At 51.4% G+C, this 24,227-nt stretch overlaps 2 protein-coding genes across 3 annotated transcripts in view; both read left to right on the forward strand.

Moving 5' to 3' along the window:
* Positions 1-8,355, forward strand: part of IPO9 (importin 9) — a 63,465-nt gene extending 55,110 nt beyond the window's left edge. Inside the window, exon 19 of one of the 2 annotated variants that reach the window (XM_049858275.1) lies at positions 104-8,355. In XM_049858275.1, the coding sequence (XP_049714232.1) occupies positions 104-214 (111 nt within the window). In that variant the 3' untranslated portion in view covers positions 215-8,355. The remainder of the gene's footprint in view (positions 1-103) is intronic. The other variant, XM_049858274.1, reaches the window with a different exon arrangement.
* Positions 8,356-13,120: 4,765 nt separating this feature from the next.
* Positions 13,121-16,674, forward strand: SHISA4 (shisa family member 4). The gene is made up of 5 exons (XM_049857932.1): positions 13,121-13,475; positions 13,826-13,997; positions 14,842-14,975; positions 16,012-16,179; positions 16,426-16,674. The coding sequence occupies exons 1-5, from the start codon at positions 13,403-13,405 to the stop codon at positions 16,470-16,472; spliced, it is 594 nt and encodes a 197-aa protein (XP_049713889.1). The 5' UTR covers positions 13,121-13,402; the 3' UTR covers positions 16,473-16,674.
* The last annotated feature ends 7,553 nt before the right edge of the window (positions 16,675-24,227 follow it).

A 24,227-nucleotide genomic window follows, 5' to 3' on the forward strand; every position in this document is an offset into this window, starting at 1 on the left:
CCAAAAGCCAGTGTCCCCTACACCACTTGGTGGTGATTCTTACTACACTGCAGATGGGTGACCCTGAGAGCCCTCATAATGCCACTCTTGTTCCTCCCTCCAGGCATATCTCACGGACTTCCTGTGCCAGTTTGCTCAGCAGCCCTGCTACATAATGTTCTCAGGCCACCTTAATGACAACGAGAGGCGGGTTCTGCAGACCATCGGCATCTAAAAGAAAGAGGCTTTCTGCATTTGCTCCTCCTCCTGGCCCAGCCACAAACCATTTTACAGCCCTCACCGGCCTTGAGATGTACTTCTCAACCTAGAGTGGCTTCCTGACCCTTGGCCCTCGGCCTCACCAGGGTGACACTGACTACAACTCAGACCGAGCTCACCAGCGCTGTCACTTAGGAATGCTGGAACAAAGGACACTTTCCAAAGTCCCCCTCAAGACATCCCATCTCAAGAACCTTTTTGCTCCCCAACTCTGTCCCCATCTGTGTTCCTAGAGTTCCCTGCTGGCCAGTCCAGAAGCATTGATGCCTAGAAGGATTGTGCGTCATGGATTATTTTGTCCCACCTCCGGAGCACAAGGAGCCCTGGTGGCATGGTGGTTAAGCACTCAGCTGCTAACCTAAAGGTCAGCGGTGCGAACCCACCAGCCACTCTGTGGGAGAAAGATGTGGCAGTCTGCTTCCGTGAAGATTTACAGCCTTAGAAACCCTATGGGGCAGTTCTACTCTGTCCTGCATGGTTGCAATGAGTCAGAATCAACTCAACGGCAGTGAGTTTGGTTTGGTTTTCAGGAGCACAGGAAGTCGTGACCATTTATATTCAAAAATAGACCTTTCTACTTTCATAGGACATCTGATGTATTCAGATAGGAATTCCCTTGAGAGATGATTATGCTTTCTGCCCCGACCACTGATGCTCTGGGTTTTCAGTAAGAACAAGAGGAAACAGCTCCATCCTAAGCCCTCTCCAGTGACCTCTCCTCCCTGCTTCCCTCCTGTAACACTACGGCTCCCCTGTCAGAGGAAGTCATCTTGTTTTTGCTTCATTGCATGACACAAACCAACCCCTCTTCCAAGCCGTTCTTATGTACACATGCACACACACAAATTAAGCCGGACAGATGGCAATTTGGTTTTCCTTTTTTAGAAAAAAAGGTGGGGGGAAAGGATTGGAAGAAAAAAAAATCCAACTCACCCAACTAAATTTAATATGCCTCTCCCACGCATTACCACACAGTCTGATATTCAAAAGTTAACTCCCCTCCCCCTCGGGAATCTTATAAAGTGGTTAAGTTGTAGCCCTCAAATTTGCAACGTGTATTTTTCTAGGACAGTAAAGTAATCTTTACAAATGAATTTAGTCTGTATGGTATAAGGTGTCTCAGGTACCTTTTTGCCTTTGATTTCCTTTAGAAAGAAAATAAAAATAGGGAGACATGGATTAGGTGGAGCCCATTTAGACACACTAGTGTGTTTTGGCTAACCTAGCTCAAGGTGATTCCTAGAGAACTGTCATTCAAGTATTTTTAAGGTAGGTCCCTAAATTGGGAAATTTAGTCTGTTGTGAATTCAGAGTGAATGAAGATTAAAAAAAAAAAATCAAGGAAAGGAAGGTGGAGAAGCCCAGCATTTCCTTTTCTGTGATAGTGCCCCACTTTTAATAGCCACCGAGGATTTCAAGACTCCTTTGTGGGAAGATGACTTTTCTCCCCCCTCCCCCCACATGGGACGTTTACAGGACTGCTGTGGAAGCCTAAGGATTTTGTAGCTAATAATGACTTCTTGCCACTAGGTGTCCCTGGTGTTCAACCCCCACAGCAGGGTGGGGTGGGATGTTACAAGTCTTTGAAAAGCCTGAGAGCATGTGTGTTCCGCTGCCAGCTGTGGTTCTGATGCTAATATTGCCTCTGCCCCATCCTGCTTTTCCCCCTTGAGTCCCCAGAAATCACTGGTGTTACGGGAATGACAGCAGGCCTGGCAAAGTATTGCTCAGATATCAGCCTTGGAGACTTCACCACCTAGTTGTTGATCTCAAGGCATTGCCAGTTGGGTTCAGTGCTAACGTAGCGGGCTGTTCCACAAGGCCAAGTCAGCCTCTGAACTTGGCACAAAAGGATGGTCTTATGCCAGCAGCTTTGAACTGCTGAGTTGGGGAAGGGTTATGGCTCCCAAACAGATTAACATTGATGTGGGCCTACTAGTCAGAAAAATAGTCCATATCTAGTGCCAAAAATGGTTCTAAGTCCCTTGGCAGGGATCCTTCCTCCTCGTGCTGATTTTAAGTCAGGACTAGACCTCCTGTCTGGCTCAGGGGAATTTGAGTCCTGAAGGCAAGTGCCGTAGTATCACTGGGGATGAGGGGTGGCACCCCTTCTCTGAAGACATACTGCTATGGATGAGGGCAGAGCGTCTTAGATCCCTTACCTTACTGTGGCAGGCAATTCCTTGTGTTTCCAGAGCATTTGCCTATACAGTATCCTATAACCTTTTTAACAGGTATACAGAGCAGATATTCTCTAGGTGAAGAAAAGAATTCAGAGAGACTGTCCAGTATCAGAACGGGAAGAAAAGAGATCTGCTTGAGGCCAATAATGTTGACAGAAAGTTGAACTCTAGCTCCTATTTTGTCTTTCTCTTTGGCCAAAGAATTAGCTTCAGTCTAAAAAGGGCAGGGCTAACAGTGTTGAAAACCCTGTGGGGCACAGTTCTACTCTGACACACATGGGGTCACCATGAGTCAAAATTTACAGCAACTTTTTTTGGTAGTAATTGTTTGAAGGAGTTGAAATTCAAGATAAGTAAGGTAATAGTAGAGTATTTAGCTACTCTTCCAAGTCTCCTAACTGTGGTGAATAGCAGCTAGGACACCATGAGGAGTTTCTTGGGAGTTGGCTGAGCTCTCCCTGATCTTAGAGAATTGAACAGAAATGAAAGAAGAGCCAGAAGACTGGAAAACAGATGAAAGTGCAAGGAAAGAAGCTGTAAGTCACAGACCTATGAGTGACATTGATGACTCAAAAGCAAATAAGAATATTGAAAAATGTGATCACAGGGGTAATGTTCATTATGAACTCAGGAACAAGTGATACCAAACTAGCCTCATAGTCTTTAATTTGTGTAAATTGTACAACAGATTAAGAAAATAATTTGCACTAAGTATTGGGGAGAGAAATTGGTAGCTAGCCAGGGACCACCAAAATGTAGAATAGCCCGTTGTTGGGGATGGTTTCTGATGATGTGCCTCAAAGCTCTGTCCTTGGTCTCTTTGATATTAATGACAGATGAGTTCTTTTCTGCCTCACTCACTTGAGCCTATTTACGAAAGAAATAATAGATAAGGGAGGAACGCTGATTACATTTTTAGATAACAGGAGACGCCTGGGAAGATGGACAGAATTTAGGATCCAAACCTATTTCTACAGGCTATAAAAATGGACAATCTCAATGAATGTGAATTGGCAGTAGTATCTATGAAAAAAGGGATTATAGAATACTGTGCTCTCACTAATAATGCTGTATGTCAGTAAGGAGTATTAATTATGCCAGAAACTGTTAGCATCTTCAAAAAATCCAGCATGGCCCTAGGCTAAGGTAGTAGACCTATGTTGTCCAGAATGGCATGGAGGGTCGTTTTAGACTACCTGTGCCAGTCAGCAAGCGCTGTGTCCCATCCTGGCACTCAGCCAAGAGGCCCACGACGTGGGGAGCCCGTCTGCAAGAGAAGAACCAAGACGTGGACAGGACCTACCTAAACTGTATCAAGTGAAAGAAAGTTGGGAGGGGACGAGAATGAAAATGCTTAACTTAGACTTGGGAACTAGGATGCTGTTTTCAAATAATTAAAAGTGTTGCGTAAAAAAGAGTGGTTAATGGTAACTGGGGGACCCATCGCTGCCGTTTGCCCTTATGGCGACCTCATGTTGGAGTAGAACTGTGCTCCATAGGGTTTCCAATGACTGATTTTTCAGTAGATTGCCAGGCCTTTCTCCAAGGCGCCTCTGGGTGGACTCGAACATCCAACCTTTTGTTTGGTCAGCAGCTGAGCACATTAGCCATTTGCATCACCCAGGGCCTCCAGCTGGGGAAAGGGAGAAAAATGAGGTTGCACTGAGAAGATAACCCTTGAAATGAACTATTGCAAGGTGGCTCACGATAATAACTGCTGAGGTTTAAAGAGCACTTCTTAAATGCCAATGACTGTCCCTTTTGCCTGTGTTACCTCATTTAGACCACCTAAAAACCCTGCCGAGTAAGTAAGTTTACCTCAGTTTACAAATGAAACGCACAGGGATGTTAAGTTACCTACTGAAGGTGACATGGCAGGTGCGTTCCAAGCCTAAGAGCCTGCACTTTTCACCATTTCTCTGTTCTGCCTCCATTTCTAGGCAGATGAGGGTGGGGTAGGACATTGCAGAGAAAAGGAAGTGTTTCAGAAAAACTACCATAAATAAAAGAAAATCTGGAAGGACAAGTGAGGACCAGATGATCAAGGGTCTTATGAGACCTTCCTCTTTAGGGAATGGGAGACCATGCAGAGATTTTAAGCAGTTAAGTGACATGATAAGATCTGCATTTTAAAAAACATTCTAGTGATGAAAATATATGGCCAGAAAGGTGACTCGACGGAGCCTGGTTGAAGGAAGACTTGAGACAATTCAGCCTGGCAGCAGTGGCAACAGTCTAGGTGAGAGAGACTGAAAGCTTGGACTAAGGTTGTGCCCAGGGCTCGGAACCTGTTCATCTGGTACGAAACCCTGCTGAGACTCTGCATTTCTAACAAGTTCCAAAGAAGTTATACCTAAGACTCACCTGAGAATCTTGTTAAAATGTAGATTCTGAGTAAGTATATCTGGGGTGGTAATGCAAATTTTCATCGGGGAACTTAGAAATGCAAATTCTCAGCAGGGCTTCGAAGCCCTGGCTATAACTAGAGGGGGTGGAATAGAAAAGAGAGGAGTGAAATGTTGGTGAGGTGGAGTCCATAGGACTTGATGACTGATAAAGATTCTCTGAAAGAGACAACTCTGCATCAGAAGTGCCCAGTCAGAGGCTGGACATTGAATTGGGGTCCTATCTGTTGTGGAAAAATCCTCCATTCCCACAGGGGGCTAGACTAAATCTTAACCACCGTACCAGGATTCCAGTAGTAAAGCGGCCAAAAGTAACCTGGTAATAAAATACAAAAATTTGTGAATTGTTTACCTTTCTCTGATGGATTGGTGCAGGTTCAGCATTGTTATCTGCCATCAAGTCAGTTCTGAATCATAGCGACTCTGTGTACAAAAGAACGAAACCCTGCCGGGTCCTGAACCATCCTCACAATCATTGCTGTGCTTGAGCCACTGTGTCCATCTCATTGAGGACATTACTCTTTTTCGGTGACCCTCTACCAAGCATACTCTAGGGACTGTTCCCTCCTGACAACGTGTCCAAAGTACGTGAAACAAAGTCTCACCTTCCTCATTTCTAAGGAATGTTCTGGCTGGACTTCTTCCAAACAGGTTTGTTCTTCTGGCAGTCCATGGTATATTCAGTATTCCTCACCAACACCATAATTCACATGTCTATGAGGTAATTGAAAATATCATGGCTTGGATCAGACGCACCTTAGTCCTCAAAGTGACATCTTCACTTTTCAATATTTTTAAAGAGCTCTTTTGAGCAGATTTCCCCAATGCAATGCATCTTTTGATTTCTTGACTGCTGCTTCCCATGGGCATTGATTGTGGATCCAAGTAAAAAAAAAAAAATGACAACTTCAATCCTTTCTCCTATCATGATGTTGCTTATTGGTCAGGTTGTGAGGATTTTTGTTTTCTTTATATTGAGGTGTAATCCATACTGAAGGTTGTAGTCTTTGATCTTCCTCAGTAACTGCTTCAAGTCCTCTTCGCTTTCAGCAAGCAAGGTTGTGTCATCTGCATAACGCAGGTTGTTAATGAGTCTTCCTTCAATCCTGATGCCACATTCTTCATATAGTCCAGCTTCTTGGGTTATTTGCTCAGCATACAGATTGAATAAATATGGTGGAAGAACACAACCCTGATGCACACCTTTCTTGATTTTAAACTGCACAGTATCCCCTTGTTCTGTTCGAATGATTGACTGCCTCTGGGTCTATGTACAGGTTCTGTATGAGCACAATTAAGGCTTCTGGTATTCTCTGCTTTCAGCCAAGATCCATCTGATATAAGCAACTATATCTCTTGTTCCACGTCCTCTTCTGAATCTGGCTTGAATGTCTGGCAGTTCCCTATCAATGTACTGCTGCAACCATCTTTAAATTATCTTCAGCAAAAATTTACTTGTGTGTGATATTTAATGATATTGTTCAATAATTACTGCATTCTGCTGGGTCACCTTTCTTTGGAATGGGCACAGATATGGATCTCTTCCAGTCAATTGGCCAGGTAGCTGTCTTCCAAATTTCTTGGCGTAGATGAGTGAGCATTTCCAGCGTTGCAGCTGTTTGTTGAAACATCTCAATTGGTATTCTGTCAATTCCTTGAGCCTTGCCTTTCACCAATGCCTTCAGTGCAGCTTGGACTTCTTCCTCCATTGCCATCAGTTCTTAATCATATGCTATCTCCTGAAATGGTTGCATGTGGACCAATTCTTTTTGGTACAGTGACTATATTCCTTCCATGCTCTTTTGATGCTTGCTGGGTTGTTCAATATTTTGCCCATAGAATCCTTCAGTATTGCAACTCGAGGCTTGAACTTTTTCTTCAGTTCTTTCTGCCATCTTAGTAAGGACCCTCACGTTCCAATTTTCTTAAGTAGGCGAGAAAAGGGCGGAGTTACTGTTGGTTTCCTGAAATTGCAGATCACACCAAGTCTTTTAGACTTGTTTGGTATGTTTGATTTTGTAGCAAATGCAGTGCAGGAAGCAACACAATGAGGAACCACTGACCTGACTGGAAGGCCTAGAAAGTCCCTGCAAGCCTTCGAGTTGTTCTGACTTGGGAAAATACCATCGTTGGAAAGTGAGGGAGCTGAAGCAAGTGGCATGTCCCCTCTAAGCTTTAGTTTCCTCATCTGTAAAATGGGGACCTAATACCTTACAGGGTTGTAGTTAGAAGTAAAAATGACTGACTTAAAGCATCTCAAATGGTGAAGAGTGTGCCCTCCTCTCCGCCCCCGTAGCTGGGAGCTATGTTTGGCTCCCTCTTCCTGATTCCCTGGGTTAGACTGTGACTCGATTCAGTTTCGCAGATGCTGCTGCTCTAAATTAAGGTCTTGGCGAGCTCTGGGGAGAACAGCTCTGAGGAAGGGACTGCAGTGCCGCGGCCCTGCTCTGGGGGGGCAGAGGACAGAGCAGTGGTAGCCTGGCTCCTGCACCCCAGCTGCTGAGCTAGCTGTTTCTGTGTTCGTCTGCATGAGGTTATAAATTAGAGGTGTGTTCCCTTGCTTTCCCTAGATTTTTTTCCCTTCCTTATTCCAAGAATATAAACCAAATTCTTTGCATGTTCTTGCCTTGTTTTTACAGGGTAGAAAGTAGAACTGCTTTTGGACCCTATTGTGAAAGCTTGAGTGAACTAAGATTAGGCCCAGGGTCCTAGGGAAGAAGGAGAGAAGGGGGTTCCCTAAAGACAAATAGGGAACAGAAGTCCCTGGGGCCTGTGAGTGATGAAGGCCCTGCCCCAACCCTGGTAGAGCACCTGGAGATGTGGGCACTGCCTAGGGAAATGACTGAAGTCCCTGGGGAGGCTTGAACCTGGGCACCAAGGTGCCCAGGGAAGGTCCCTATGGGCCTTATCAGCAGAACCTGTGTGGACTGAGGCCTAAGTGCCCACCCCAGTATTCTGCACTGTGAAAACCCAGGACCTTTTCATGATTTTTCTGGCAAGGGGAGCAAACTATAATAAAAACAAATTCTGCACCAGCTGGCGGGATAGAGACCCAGAATCTGAGCTAACTCTGTTTTTAAGAAAAATGTGGCATTTCTTCCACTCCTGATTTTGGGACTGCAAGTTCATACCTGATTTCATACCCCTCATTGGCTCTCACCACTGACAACCTGTGTGTGCCCTGCCAGGGAGCTGCTTTTCCAATTGTGTGGCACATGGAAACTCATTAGCAAGAGCCCAGAAATGGATGTGGAGTCAGGAAGGTTGGGTTCCCACCCAGGCGCTGCCAATGACCTGTTGTGTGACCTTAAGTTTTTTTGTTTGTTTCCATCGAACAGGGAGAGAGGCTGGACCAGAATGCAAGTGGATTTGAGTTCTCCTGAGCAATACTCCATTTTACAGATGAGAAAACAAAGACCAGAGAGGTTAGGTGGTTTCTCCAAGTTTGCAGAGCCAGTAAGTGGCAGAGCTGGACTTTACTCCAGTTGGTGGTTAAGAGCATGAACTCAAGCCAGACTGCCTGGCGGGGACAGATTACCCAATAAGTGAGGTCCTCACAGGCTTGTGTCTACTTAGTAACCTGTAGTGCACAGTTTCACATGGATTTCACAACATCTTTGAAATCCATGTGGAATTGTACACTACAGATTAGTAAGTAGATACAAGCCTGTGAGGACCTTGCTTATGATTAGTCCCCTCCTGCTGCCTGAGTTTGAATCCTGTCTCTGCTATTTACCAGCTGGGTGACCTTGAGTAAACTACTTAAATTATCTGTGCCTCAGCCCTGGTGACACAGTGGTTAAGAGCTCAGCTGCTAACCAAAAGGTCGGCAGTTCGAATCCACCAGCCACTCCTTGGCAGTTCTACTGTGTCCTATAGGGTCGCTATGAGTTGGAATCAACTTGATGGCAACAGGTTTGGTTTTTGGTTCTGTTTTCTAATCCAAAAAACAGGTATAAGTCTAGTATCTGTTTCATGGAGTGATTGTGAGGATTAAATAAAGCCAATATAATACGAAGCACTTTGTAATGCCTGCATCATATTAAGTATTCAATGAATGATAGCTATTAGTAGTCTAGTCACAAGTCTAATGCAATTCTCACCAACTAAATCTGCCCTGGCAGAGCTGTGTTCTCCAAGAAAGACCCTGGGTCTCTGTAGATCCAACAGTTCCCATCTGTGTAGGTGGGTAACAGGGCTAGGCTGAAACAGAGACCCCAGGGTGGAAAGGGACAGCTGGAGGCCCATGTCCCCAAATCCATACCAGGAAGGGGAGGAGTGTTGGGGGAATGGGGACAGGCAGGGGACATCTGTAAACAGAGCTTTCCTCCTCCCTTATCCTCAAGTCCCAAAATAACACTTGTCTGCCCCCACCCTGCCCAGCTGGCAGAGCTGCAGGCTGAGTAAGGTACCATTTAAAGATAACCTGGCCCTCCGCTGTCTGCCCCACTGGCTGGGCTGGGCTCCTGAGGCCAGGAACTGGCTGCCTGGGACTGCTTTGGCTCCCACAGGCCTCAGGGTGTGCCTGAGCAGGGGGTGCTCACAGATGCCACCCAAGCCAGCCTGGCTACACTCCTTCCTTTCCTGGGGCCCAGGCTGCCCAGTCTGTCCCAAGCACCCTGCGAACAAAGCAGGAGCCTGGTATTCTGGGAGGAACAATCCTGCAAAGGTGCTGCTAAGGATCCCCGGGGGGAAGAGTGGTCCTGGAGTCCTAGGAACAGCTCCTTCCTCCCCAGCTCCCTCCCACGCAGAGAACAAACACCTTCATTTACAACAAGACAGATTAAAGCTAGACACCAGGATAAACTTTCTGATTTAGGAGAGATGTTTGTTTATTCTGGGGCTTTGGAAGCCAGGAGACTTGGGTTCCTTCAGTCCCCAACTTGACCAAGTTCCTGGAGCTCTTGGCCTTGCTTTCCCCAGCTGTGGAATACAAGGAGAAACAGTGATGAGATTCACTCTGATGGAGGAAAAGACTCAGGCTCTTCCAAGGGAAAAAATATGTATTACCTGTCTGCAGGGGTTGGGCAGAGAGAAGAAGGGCAGTGTAGCCCAGAGGGTTCTCCCAAGGAGCAGGAAGTAGGAAAGCAGGGGATATACCTTTACCTTGGAAGGGCTCAACTCAAATCACACATGTGAGGGAGTGGGGAGAGGGGGGAGGCAGGAGTCTCAGGGATGGAGGCTTCAAGGCCCAAGGCCTGGGAAGGTTGGGAAGGTCAAGGAGGGCCTCAGGAGTGCCCCAGCCTTGCAGTCCACTCATTCAGCCCAGGAGTGAGGTGTCTCAACAGAGCACTCCTACCACAGCCCCAGGCCAAACCCAAACTGGGTTACAAGCATGGTCCTAGCCCTTCCCCTCAGCCCAGCTTCCACTCCAGATATTCCCAGCTACCCACCCTTCCCGCCACTCCAAGTCCAGACTCTTCTGGGGATAAGGGTTGGGCATGAAGTTTCCCTGAGTGCATGCTGTGTATGCCAGGCATAGCCCTGGGCATCTGAGACACGTTTAAGGAGAGGCAGGAGGTGGAGTGGAAGAGCCTGGGCTTTGAAGTCACAGTAGCCCAATTTCAAACCGCTGCTGTGTGAACTGGGGGAATTCACTTCTCCAAACCTCACTTCCTGAACCTGTACAATGGGATGAGCTCGTTCTCAGTGCTGTTACTAGGGTTAAGTGAGATGGCAAGGATAAGGCCCGAGCATAGTACTTGGGTCACATCTAATGTTCAGAATGGTGGTTATTAGTATTTTTTATATTAAAGGGATGACCGCCACCACAGCTGTGGGACCTTGGGCAAGTTATTTAACTTCTTTGTGCCTTAGTTGCCTCATTTGTAATAGAGATAACTAATAGTTGAGGGATAAGTAAATTAATATATGTAAAAGTGCTTACAACACTGGCCAACACATGGTGTTCATAAGTGTTATCATCATATTCCAGGCACCCTGGGGAGAGCCTGGTACTGTCAAAACCTGTATTTTGTCCCATCTGATCACAGATGACTCTCTGCCTTCCCTTTTCCATGAAAATTACTCTCCCTCTTCCTGGGGGCTGAAAGCTGAAAGCCAGTGGTGAGGGGAGAATGATCCTGGGTGCCCTCACCTGGAGAAGATGCCATGAAGCCTCTCCAGGCCTGAAAATTCCCACAACCCCATGCCAGGGCCCACAGTCCCTCCCTAGACCCAGCACACTTCCTCACTCTTTCCCAAGGCTTCTCCCAAGACCCAGGTCTATTTCCATGGCTCCCCATCTCCAAGCTTCAGCATCACCTGCTAAGCAGTGCCTATTCTTCCAGTTCTCCCCACTGGCCTGCCCACAGCCCCCTCCTCACTCTCTTTCCTAGTCCTAATCACTCCTGTACCATGGATTGGAAAATTTTCCTAGGATTTTGCAATTAGAAAATCACTAGTGATACTGGTGAGAGCTAGGTGTCATGGTGAGCAGCAAGTGTCAACTGGGAACATAGGCTTTTCTCCAACTAGTCCTGGGAGGACTAATTGGAGAAAAAGGAGAAAAGCATGAAAGTAATTAGAGGGGAATGAGCGTCCAGAACCATGTGGCTTGGTTTTGTTTTAAATAGGAGAGACGTGAGATTTATTTTTCCTAGGGAAAAATAAGAAGGGAGAGACTAAAGACACTGAAAAGAAGGGATAATGATGAGACAGACCAGATAGGGAGCCCTGGCATCACAGTGGTTAAGAGCTTGGCTGTTAGCCAAAGGTCGGGAGTTCAAATCCACCAGCCACTCCTTGGAAACCCTGTGGTGCAGTTCTACTCTGCCCTATAGGGTCACTCTGAGTCGGAATTGACTCGATGGCAATGGGTTTGGTTTGGTTTTTAGACCAGTAAAGAGTACACGTAGGAGGGCCAGCCTTGAACAGCTTTTCATCTGAGTCAACCAACAGTGATTGAGCACCTACTATTAGGGCTGGGGACCATGTGAACACAGCCACATGGTCTGGGCATTCGTGGAGCTTGCGGCTTAGGAAACAGGAAACGAATGGGAATGGACTGTGTGTAGGTGGTGGTAAATTACCAGATGTCTCTCTGTCCCTCTGCTGCGACATTTATGGCTGTGTCCCGTGTGAGTACATACTCTTACCAACACATCAGACCACCAGCAACTGCCTGGGGCAGGAGCCAGTCCTCTCCTCACTCCCGCTCTCCTGTATGGGTGGACCAGTGCCCACAGGGGGCCCGGGATGGCAGCACTCCCCTTTTGGCTGCCCTCCTCCAAACTATTTGGATTCTGCCAGGCCTGCCGTGCCCTGCCCTCGTTCCCTCAGCCAAGAACACCAGAAACACTCATTGTCCGCACCTTCTACTGCCGCAGGGGCACAGCACAGATTTAGAAGACTTGGGTCTTATGCCATTTATTGGCTGTGTTACCTGACCAAGTCTTTACCTTCCTTGAGCTCTGGTTCCTCTATCCGTGAAACGGGATTGATAACAGTATTTGCCAGCCTTGCTTAGCTCATGGGCTTGTGGAGAGCCTCCAATGAGATAGATGTCAAAGTGCTCTGTAAAAGGTTGCACCGTGGCTGGGAACTAAGTTAGGCTTTTGATTTCCTCTCTAGTTTGATTTGCAGTTCCTGGTCAGGGTACTCAGTGTAGCATAGGGTACAGTCACTGGCACTCAGTGGGTGCACATATAAATTTGTGAGTGGATTGATTGACTCCCTCCACCTCAAAGCACGGTCTCCACCTGTAATGAACTTTTGCTCTCCCGACTAATACAGTATTTCTTCAGGATTGCTCTGTGAAGAAGTTCTCCTGGCAGGGGCAGAAAAAGGTTTTACTGGGAAGGGTGACTTGATGGAACCTAGACAGCACTGGGTTAGGTAGCCCCAGTGTCCTACCATCCTTACTGTGGGGCCATGGGCTGGTGAGTGCCAGCCTTGTCCACTCAAAGGGGGAAGGGGCCATCTCAGGGAGCCAATGCAGCTGGCAGGGCCAAGGCTGTGGGCACGGCTGGGGACAAAGCCGCTCTGAGCTGCCTCTCAATGGATGCCTGTGTTCTGGGAATGGGGGTGGGGTGACTCCCAGCCGCTCCCCTTTCCTCCCTCCCTCCCTCCCCTCCGCAGGACGTCCCGGGCTGGACACTGAGGCAGGGGGAAAGTCCTGCTGGGGCCCTCCAGGCTTGGCCCATGTGTTTAAGCATTCGGAAATGGCACGAGGACCGGGTCTCCCGGGGTCCGACATATTGATTGAGCCCACGCGGGGAAGGGGGAGCGGGGGTGGCCCCCGCTGCCTACGGTGGCTCGGACGGGAGGAGCTGCAGTGGAGTCGGTGACAGGGGAAGAGGGCACTGTCGGACTAGGCGAGGGGCGCCCAGCTCGGGCGCCGGGGCTGGGTGGGCGTCGCCGGTGGGTGGATCCCTGGGCGGTGCGCGGCGTGGCGCGGGCAGGGTTACCGCTGGCCGGGCGCTTAGTTCCGCCCCCAGAGGAGGAGGGCGACAAGCCCGAGTCTGGCGGCGCTGGGCCCCGCCGCAGCTCCCGCTGGCGGGCTTGGTCCAGCCGTCCCTTCTCCGGACGGCCGGGCCCGGCCGCCCAACCTCCACCATGCCCCCTGCGGGGCTCTGCCGGGCCGCGCCGCTCGCTGCAGTCGTCTTCTTGGTCCTGGGGGCTCCCCTCGGTGAGCGGATGGGGAGCGAGGCTGGTGGGGAGAAGAGGGGCTGGCCGGAGGGGTCTCGGCGCGGGGCTCTCCGGAGGCCCTGGTGGTGCCGCGCGCGCCCTGGATGCTGCAGGGTCAGCAGGGAGCGGAAGGAGAGAGGGGGCCGGGGCTGGGCCATGGGAAGCTGACCCCGGAGCACGGGGTCAGGTCCCGGAAGAGGCCTCTGGGGGCCGAGACCCTCAAGGTAGAGACCAGACGGCCACCCCAGTGCCTGGGAGCCAGCGGGCTGCGGGCCGCGGGAGAGTGAGGCTAGGGGCGGCTGGAGATGAACTGATCTGGCGACCACTGGGCACCCCCACTCCTGTCCACAGCGCTGGCTGGTGAGGACTGCTTGTGGTACCTGGATCGGAATGGCTCCTGGCATCCAGGGTTTGACTGCGAGTTCTTCACTTTCTGTTGCGGGACCTGCTACCAACGGTACTGCTGCAGGGACCTGACCTTGCTCATCACGGAGAGGCAGCAGAAGCACTGCCTGGCCTTCAGGTGGGCTCCTGCATCCTCATCCACACCCCTTTCTCCATTTCCTCTTCTCAGGAGGCCTCCCTGGCCGTTCTTTCCTCCCTGCCAGCACCCTGGCTCCTCTCCATGGTCCACCTCCACGTTCCTAGCGGAAACGCAGGACTGTAGCTTTAATAGAAGAAGCTGGATGGTTGGCTCTGGGACTTGGAAGTCCTACCATAAGCTTGGGCTGGTCTGAGTGCTTTCAGGTTCCTTCTGGAGCCCTCCCCTTCTTATCCTGCAGAGGGAGGGAACAGGGTTAACACCCAGACTGCAGTGTAGCTTTGTGGAAAGGGCTCTGGCAAGAAGGCAGGAGAGTTGAGTTAGATATCTTACTAACGGTGTGGTTATCCCCGGTAGCGTCCCTTCTGTGGATCATTGTTTCCTCTTCATAAAAAGAGGAGGTTGACAAAATTTGTGATTTTTAAACTTCTTTTTGAAGGAGACTGCTGATAACTATATGATCGAATTGGGCTTTGAAAAAGATGGCTGTCTGTTAATTTCTAAGACTCCTCCCAGTGCTAACATGTTGTATGTCTAATCAATTAAGTTGAAGATGTAGGAGCAGTTAGGGAAGGGGGGGGGGCACTACAAATCCCAGCATGCCTCACATTAGCTAGTCAGGCAGCAGAGCCTGCTGGGAAGTGGAGGTCCGCTAAGATCTCCTCCACAGGGACAGCCACTGGGTAGAGCCCCACAAGGAACTCCAAATCCCATCATGCTGTGGCCCCCTGCTGGCCACGAGTTGGAGCACAGTTTTATGGTCATCATAATGAGGACGCCCTCCTATGAGTGTCAGAAGGTGAGAGGGCCTGTTCTTTGTCTAAAGTCCCAAGACCATAGCAGGCATCGCCTCAGCCGTGATCCTCTTTGTTGCTGTGGTTGCCACCACCATCTGCTGCTTCCTCTGTTCCTGTTGCTACCTGTACCGCCGGCGCCAGCAGCTACAGAGCCCGTTTGAAGGTACACAGTGCTGGGCAAGATTGGCCAGAGATGGGCTGGGCGGAGGCTCATGGTGCACGCCAGAAAGTTCCAGAACGTGTGAATTCTGTAGTAGTGCGTGCTTCTCTGTTCACACACCTGCCAACGCGTACACCTAGAAGTATACTTGTAGACCCATGAATATTAGAACGTGTCCAGCGGCGTATCTGAACATTGGACTGTGTGTACAAGCGTGTGCATGCCCATGAATATTCAGGTGGGCACAGGGCGGGGGGCAGTCTTCCATAGAAGCCTGTGTGCACGTGTATGCAGTGTCTATGCGTGCACGTGACTCTCAGCATGTACACAAAATGGGGTCTCTGGCTGTTGTTGCTAGTTGCCATCAGGTCGATTTTGATTCATGGCTACGCCATGTGTGCAGAGTAAAACTGCTCCATACAGTTTTCCAGGCTGTGACCTTTTGGAAGCAGATTGCCAGGCCTGTCTTCCAAGGCTCCTCGGGGTGTGCCAATCTTTTGACTAGTAATTGAGTGCTTAACCATTTGCGCCACCCAGGGAACCATGGGGTCTGTGGCAGTGAATATTAATTGGGTGTGCTCCAGTGTGCAGTGGAACATGTGCCTGCGTGTTGACATATAGGCCCAAACCTGGTGGGGCACAGGGACTGTGACACCATGTGGGGGGTCAGTGTGGGAGAGAAGGGCTGCGGGAGGACCCCCTTGATGGCAGCTCTGCTGGATCACAAGATACCAGCCCCTGAAGCTGCCTCCTTGCCCAAGTGGGGCATTCCCTGGGCTGTGCTCTCTGGCTCCTGAGGTCTCTGAAACCTGCTAAGGGCAGCAGATGTGCTAAACACAGAGAGACCAGCTAGGGCCACCTGCACAGCTCCCTGCCAAACTCTGCCAAGAAGGGACTGGGGGCAAAGGCCTCAGGTGGTCAGCCTGGAGTCGGACAGAGGGCAGTGGCTCCAGCGTCCTTCCCTTTGTTTCCTGGGCAGGAAGAGGAGGCTTCCCATAGGAGGCAGAGCTCTGAGTGCTTATCCTTGTCCCTCACCTAGGCCAGGAGATTCCGATGACAGGCATCCCAGTGCAGCCAATGTACCCATACCCCCAGGACCCCAAAGCTGGCCCAGCACCCCCACAGCCTGGCTTCATGTACCCGCCTAGTGGTCCTGCTCCGCAGTATCCATTCTACCCCACTGGGCCCCCTGTCTACAACCCTGCAGGTAAGTAAGCAATCTGGAGCCCCTTGCTCCTGCCTACTCCCGACCCCCTGCTCTGGGCCCTCCCCTGCCCCTCTGTCACCCCCAGATATTTCCTCTCCCAGACCGCCTCCACCTCGAGCTGGAAACCTACGGGCCAGCTCTTCCCCATGGGTCCTGCATGCCAGGGGGATGTGTGGGGGGAGGCAAAGGGTGTTTCCTACCCTTCTGCCCCACCACTGACGCTCACTCTGGTTCCTTGGCTTTCAGCTCCTCCCCCCTATATGCCACCACAGCCTTCCTACCCTGGAGCCTGAGGAACCAGCTGTGTTTCCACTGCCCCTTCAGTGACGCCAAACTTCGATGATGCCCCTGTCCCATACCTGCATCTGACCCTGGGGTGGGCAGGGGTCTTCTAGTCATCAGGCCCCAGACCAAGCTAAGCCCTGGGTTCCACTGGGGACAGAGCCCCAGGGGAGTGAAACAGGAACTGAGCTGGAACTAGGCCATGATTGAGGGGTGGGTGGGAGGGCTTGGAGTTGGTGAGCTTATTTTTATTGGGGGCAAGAGAGGGTCATAGCTCCTGCTTTCAAATAGCCCTTCTACTCCCAGGATCCCAGCCAGGAAGGCTGGGCCCCTCCTGTTTGCCCACCCTGGGATGGGATGGAGGCGCGCAGGAGCTCCATCGGCAGTCATCAGTAGCCCTCCTCTCTGGCTGCCCCTATGGCCCAGGCTCTGGCCTGCTGGATTAAAGTTGTAAAGATGTAACTCACATCTGTCCTATCACTGGGCCCATCCACACCTAGCAGCACTGCCTTCAACTGGGCCAGACTGCTGCACCTCCATCTCCCAAAAGCAGGGGAGGAGGGCAGGCAGCAAGGCTGGGGTGCAGCACCGCCCCAAACCCATGCACAGGCACAGCCACCCCAGGCCGAGGATCCTTGGACTGCTTCCCAAAGCCAGTCAGGTGGATTTTGCCACAGCTGGGAGGAGGGTGCTCACTTGCGTTACTGAGATTTCCCACTAGGGGTCAGGCCTCCTTGACCGTCTTCGGCACTGCCACCTGTACCGAGGCACCTCCCCTGTTCAGGTACCAACAACAAAAACAAACCCATTGCCGTTGAGTTGATTCCAACTCATGGCGACCCCATGTGTTACAAAGTAGAGCTGTGCTTCTTAGGGTTTCCTTGGCTATAATCTTCACTGAAGCAGATCACCAGGCCTTCCTTCTGCAGTACCACTGGGTGGGCTTGAACCAGTAACCTTGTAGAATTTGAGTGCAAACCATTTTCACTACTCAGGAACCTCATTCAGGTACACTTAGATTTGAATTTGGGCTCTACCATTGTCTGACCTCAGGCGTGTCTCTGGAGGCCTAGAAGCCTCAGTTTCCTCCTCTATGGAGTGGAGATAATAATTATCCCAGAGGACTGTCATGAGGGTGAAATGAAATGTAGATGAAACTGTTAGTCCTGTTAGTTTCCAGATCTGGAGTCCTAGGACTAGGAGGCTGTGTGCCACTCTGAGACTGCTGCAAGACAAGGTGTTTCCATCAGCTGCCTGGGATCCCCAGGGGACACTGTGTGCCCCCATCAGGTCAGGCAGTGAGGACAGGACTTTATCCTCCCCGTTCTCCCACAAATTCTGCCAAGAAGAGGCAATCTGGGAGGGGGGGTGCCCCCACCCCTGGCGCTGCCTGGGCATCTAACTAGAACTTCTTGCCTTGCCTTGCCTTGCTCCCTGGGACAGTTTTTGTGCCCTCAGGAACTGTCTGGTGATAGATCCAGGGAAGGAAGTTTTATAGTTTTTAATTTAAGTGGACAAGTGCCAGCTCAGCTTGGCAAAGCCACACCAGCCCACGGTCTCCTCCTTCTCCCAAGCCCCTCCTCCTGGGTCAACCTTCTTTCCTACCTTCCTCAGCCTTGGGCCCTGCTCTCTTGCCTGCCGCTCAGGTTTCTTCCTCTGGCCTCTGGACTCCTGCAGCCTCTTGCAGCTGGGTTCTGAATTGGCTGGTGTGCTGACCATGTCCCCAGAGGTCTGCAACCCCTACAATCTCAGGAGACTCTGGTAACATTGCCCTGAAGGCAGGAGCTTCTGGGCCAGCTGCTTTGGGGCCAGGGTCAGAGACTTCTCCTGTGGGCAGAGCTGGGCCCCTGACTCTGCCCCCTTCTTCCCAGTGAAATCCAGACAGGGAGGGACAGCTGAGGTTGGTGGGTCCATAGCTATGCATCTGCCTTCTCTTTGAGGATGGGGAGAAGCAGGGGGCAGCTGGGTCTCCAGGAGCGCTCTGGCTTTGAGTCCTGTTCTTCACACTCCAGGATAGAGGGTCACCAGGTTATCTCTGAGTTTGGAGCCCAGTCTTCTGTCTCCTCTGAACGTGGGAAGTGGAGATTTGCAGCTTGTTTCTAAGTTTTCCTGAGAGATGAGTATAAGTTTATGCAAAGCCATGACCAAACAAAACAAAACCTGTTGCCATCAAGTTGATTCCAATTCATATCCACCTCATAGGGTAGAGTAGAACTGCCCCATGGGATTTTGAAGGAGCCGCTGGTGGATTCGAATTGCCGACCTGGTTGGCAGCTGAACTTTTAACCACTGTGCCACCAGGGCTCCAAGGCCATAACAGTCAAAATTGATTAATTATCCTTGAAGCAAAACCCTGGGGCCAATTAAAAATTGCTTTGTAGCCTGGGGTTGGAGGCAGGTTTACCCCAGTCATACCTGCTGGCTGTACCCCTTTCAATATTCCCAGTCAATTAACTCTGCAAAGCACTGAAAAACAAGAAAATTCTAAGAAAAGGGGGGAACTGACAAAGTGGGGCTTTCATATGCTCTGAGCAGAGAGGCTCTGGAGTTCTTTAAATGGGCAACACTCCATATCCCTCCCAAAGCGCTATAATCTTCTCTGACCCTATTCCCACTGGCTCATCACTAGGGGAATAAGGACGGCCCATTAGGACCAGGGGGAGTACAGAGCTGTAACTGAGCCTTCAAGTTACCTTGTTCCTCAGCCAAAACCAAGAAACCAAACTCATTGCCGTTGAGTCGATTCTGACTCATAGCGAGTCTACAGAACAGGGTGAAACTGCCCCATAGGGTTTCCAATGAGCGGCCGGTGGATTTAACTGCTGGCCTTTTGGCTAGAGCCAGAGCTCTTAACCACTGCGCCACCAGGGCTCCTGTTCCTCAACCAGAACCCCTCAAAAACCAATCAGGCACCCTACAAGAGCAGGCAGGTGTACGGGGTATGAGGGGATAGTGGCCCTCAAGGATTAGGGGAGCCCAGTTGGGTAAATGGGGTCTTGCTGGACTGAGAGGGGACATTGGGGGAGGGTCTGAGAGCCATGTCTTTTACACAAACAAGTGAACTGCTTTCCTGGGGGCTGCCCAGAAACTGGGCGGGAGGGAGGCAGGGCTAAAGGTGGGATTGTAAGAGTTCCCTGCAGGGAGCCAGCCAGGGCAGGGATACAAAGAATTACAATTGGGGTCAAGGGACACGCTAGCAAGGAAGAGGGGGGGGAGTCACTGGAGGGAAAGGGGAGTCAGGAGGAGACTGGAGAGGAAGACACTGAGAGTCCAAGGGAAGGTGTCCTGTCCAAGAGGTGAGTGCCAGCACAGGAGTACTCCAGGCAGTGATGTGCCATCTTGATGGTCCAGAAGCAGCTGGGTGGGTGCCCTGCCCCCACATCTTGTGCCTCTTGAAACGTCTCCAGACTCCTAGCGCCTGGCCTGCAGCCCCTCCATTCCCCGCACCCCAGCTCTACCACGGGAAGTCGGGCGTGGCCCCAGCAGCCCAGGGCTCCAGCCATCTCGTCGCCCCGCCTTGGTCCTAGCCCTCGTGTCTCCAAATTGCGGCAATGAGGGTGCCTTTTCAGCAGGGACGTAGACAGTTAAACCGTGATCCCGAGATGCATTGGGTGCAGGCTGCGAAGGCGCCCCTAGTTAGGGGGCGGGGGACATCGAAGGTGACCCCTGGAAGCGAAGAGGGAGGGCTGAGTGGGGCAGCGGGGGTACTCTGGGTGGGGGCTGCAAGCAGGGGCTGCAGGCAGAGGCTGCAGAGGTCAGAACGTCGCTTCGCCCAGTTAGGCAGGATGGGCCGGGAGGCAAGAGACCAGATTTGAGTCCAGATTCATCAACTTGAACAAACCATTTGCTCGCTGGGAATTACATTCTCTTCCCGGTAAAAGGCGCGTGCGGGAGGCAAATAGACCCACTCCGCTCTCCCTCCCACCTCTCACTCCTGGGTTTTATGAAGAAAAGCCGGGCAGACAGGTGACTGCCAGGGCGTGGGGAAGGTGGGCGGCGGTGGGTGCATGGCCCGGCAGCAACGCGGTCGTGCACCCGCGAGTGTGAGCTCCTTGCCCTCAGTTCAGCAGGTCCGTGAGCGCATGTGGCCGCCTTGAATCTAGCGCCCTCCTTTGCTGATCGGAGGCGCCCCAAGCAGTCCGGTGGCAGACGGAGGCCGGCACTCCGCTTTAGGCCACATGCGGAGCAGGATGGGAGACAGCCGACTGGGTGCCCTCGGGGTCCTGCGGGCTGGGGGCTGCCCCAGCCCCCACTCCCGCGGGCTCCTGGGGCCACCAACACAGCTCGGGGCGCCCTGGGACGGCGGGAGAACTTGGGACTCAGTCTGTTCCCAGGGGGCGCTGCGCTCCCGAGACGCAGACGCCTTTGCCGCCTGGTTTAGCCTCTTCTGGCAGGGAGACAGCCTTTCCGTGGCTCTCCTCCCCACACTGAAGACTGTTTATCCTGGCCAAATCAGGTTCAAATGTACCAGAGGAATGACAATATCCAGGGCCAGGGCCAGGGCAGGACCCGCCAGGAGAGTGGAGGAAGGAGACAGCGGCCCTGCTCTTTTTTGCTTGGGGATAGGAGGGGTGGTTTTTCTCTGGCTAGATTTTGTCTTCATTCTGGTGGAAAGGGCTTCCTAAGGTGACAGGTTCTTTTGGCACTTTAAGATTTGGAGATTGGTTGATTTCGTTTGGTTCAGCTTCCATTGCTTTCCTGAGGCACTGTCACCAGTCTGATTTCAGAAGGGAACATGTTACCTGAAGCAGCTCAGGGGCCTGCAGACCCGAGCTCTGCCTTTTATCGGCTGCCTGGTCATAGTAAACCTCTCCAGGCCAAACTTCAACTGCAAAATGAGGATACTATTGATATCCATCTCACAGAGTTGTAAGGATTAGCCTGAGTACCTAACGCTTCTAGGTTGTGCCTAGCGCCCCGCAGGCACAGGGTAAATGGCAGCTCTGGCTGGGCTGGTTGTTATTAACTGCCATTTGAGTTGATTTGGACTCATAGTGACCCTATGCGACAGAGGAGAGCTGCCCCATGGGGTCTTCTAGGCTGTAATCTTTACCACAGCAGGTTGCCATATTTTTCCCCTGTGGAGCTGCTGGGTAGGTTTGAACTGCCAACCTTTTGGTTAGCAGCTGAGAACTTAACTGTTGTGCTGGAGCTAGCTAATACCATTTGAGGTCCGAAGCCAGCAAGTGTTTGTCTCCCCGCTCCTGGGCCCAGCCCTTGCTTAGGTTACTGGAGGAGAGGTGAGCGGTGGAGGGGAGTGGCAGTAGGTGAATCTAGGGATCTGAGCTCTTCGCTCTGAGGCCCCCAGCCTGCCCTCGCACAGTGATCCTGCTTCCTAGCAGGGGCACTCCCCACCCTCACCCCCACCCCAAAGATGTTGAAACTGTTGTGCTCCCTGTCATTGAAGCAGAACCTGGAAACAGAAAAACCTAGTAGTGGCCCAATTCCAAGGTGGCAATTCCACAGTGCCAAGGGGGCCACCAACTTCAAGCCAACAGAAGTCAGAAAGATCCCTTTGATGTACAGCTGACCATCAAATTAGAAGGGAGGCCTGGCCTGCAGCTTGGGCAGGGAGTGAACTTGGTGAGTAGGGGAAGGGCTGCGGGTGATTGGGCCATACTCGTGTGGGTGCTGCTCCCCAAATGGTCACTCCACTTCTCGGCCTGCTCAGAGGAGGCTGCCTTCCTGGGCTTGTGACTGCTGTGGGGAGCTGGCCCGGAGCCCACAGTTAGGAAGAGTCATGGACTGAGCATCCCCTGAACATGCCTAATATAGCCATCTCAGGGCCTGTGCTCCACTCTGCCTCGTCACCTCTGACAGTGGCTCTAGCTGGTGACTCCAGGCAATGAGGGCCCTGGGTGCAGTTCAGAGGTGGCCGCAGCCAGGCATCAGGGCCCCGGGTGCAGTTCAGAGGTGGCCGCAGCCATTCACAGCTAAGGTTTGTATATATTATCAAAATCTTATGGAAAAACAGATACACAGCCTATTTATACAACAGCAGATGGGTGTAAGGAAAATGTCTGCTTTGGCATCAAACCTTCATTCCGGTCCAGCTGCTGTCTGTCCCTCTCCTCCCCTCTGGAGCCCACTCCCCACCAGGCACTGTCTATGCAGGGCAACTGCCCCTGCCACGTCCTTTGCTTAGCCTGGGCTCACAGAGGGAAGGGTTTGAGGGTATTCTCAGCCCTCCCCACTGACCCCCAAGGCCCCATGCCCTCCCAGTTCCTCTGCCGTTCACTCACACAGAGTTCCACTGCCCAGTAGCTTTGCCCCAAGGGCTCCTCAGAGGCCTGAATCCTGGCCCTGGAGGACAGTGGGGCTGGGGTGGTGATGTGGTCCCTGTGGGACGTCTTTCCTGAATCACAGGCCTTCCACAGCTTGCCAGCTACATGGGCCCAGGGCAGCGCCATCTTCTCAGTGACATGCTAAAAGGATTCTTCTTGTCCAGAAACCTCAGCTCCAAGTAAAAAAAGAAATTTTTGGAGAGTCTCAGAGACAAGAAAAGGAAAGTGAGGGGAGATAAGGCATCCTTTCTTGAGCGTGGCCCAGGTCTCAAGCTCTCCCATGACAGAATAGGGACATCCACAGCAGGGCAGTCGGGGTGGGGCAGGCGGGGTCTGTGTAGCCCTGGGAGGTGAGGCCCGGCAGCCTGGTCCTACTGAAGCAGTTTGGGCACTTCCACCTGTAGGAGTAAAGCAGAGACAGGTTAGAGTAGGGAGCCTGGCAAGGGCCTCTGAAACTCATCTCACTTTCCTTCTGGAAGGACTACACACTAGATGTCTCAATATACCAAACCAAACCCGTTGCTGTTGAGTCTCCTCCGACTCGTAGCAACCCAATAGGACAGAGTAGAACTGCCCCATAGAGTTTCCAAGGAGCGCCTGGTGGATTCGAGCTGCCAACTTTTTGGTTAGCAGCCGTAGCACTTCACTACGCTGCCACCGGGGTTTCTGGCACCTCAGCATATTCCTGTGGAATTAAGAAATGAGGTGTTAATGCAGAGGGAACACTTTTCCTTTTGTAAAAATTGGTTATCATCAAATGACCACTGGAATTATAATCGAGATTGTCCTTTCTGTCATGGGGAAACCCTGGTGGCGTAGTGGGTAACTGCTACGGCTGCTAACTAAAAGGTCAGCAGTTCAAATCCACCAGGCACTCCTTGGAAACTCTGTGGGGCCGTTCTACTTTGTCCCATGGGGTTGCTATGAGTCAGAATCAACCGGACAGCAACAGGTTTGGTTTTCTCTCATGGTATCTAGTCCTAAATGATGTTGTGGGGGTAGGGTCAGCTGCCACCATCCAGTCAGATGGGCAGATGGCCATGGACTTTGCAACCTAGGCAGGGCCTCCGGGGAGGTGGGGCTTTGAGAAGTAGGGCTTCCAGGAGTGGCTTGTGTGTCCATGGCACTGGTTAGTCAAAGGTAGAGCTCTCCCACAGAGCAAATCTCTCAAAGGCCTTTGGGATAAACTGACCTATAGGACTTGGCTGGTCCTGAGAGAGAATTAAGTAAAATAAAGATCATGGTAGGGAAGAGAAGACTTAAAGGGCCTGAGGCGGAACTGCTATGTAGAGGCTGCTTTTCCATCTCTAGGACAAACAGGTTTAATTGCAGGATGGAGGGGTGAGATGTGTGCGGTGAGATGCTGAAGGAAGCTCCTGAAAGTAAGGATAGAATCTCACCTTAAGGGGAGATACAGATGCACCTGCCTGGAGGCAGGAGGATGGATGACCTGAAGTCCCCTGTCGACCTTGGGAGTCTCTT

This window comes from Elephas maximus, chromosome 18 (genome assembly GCF_024166365.1).
Source record: "Elephas maximus indicus isolate mEleMax1 chromosome 18, mEleMax1 primary haplotype, whole genome shotgun sequence".
NCBI lineage: Eukaryota > Metazoa > Chordata > Mammalia > Proboscidea > Elephantidae > Elephas > Elephas maximus.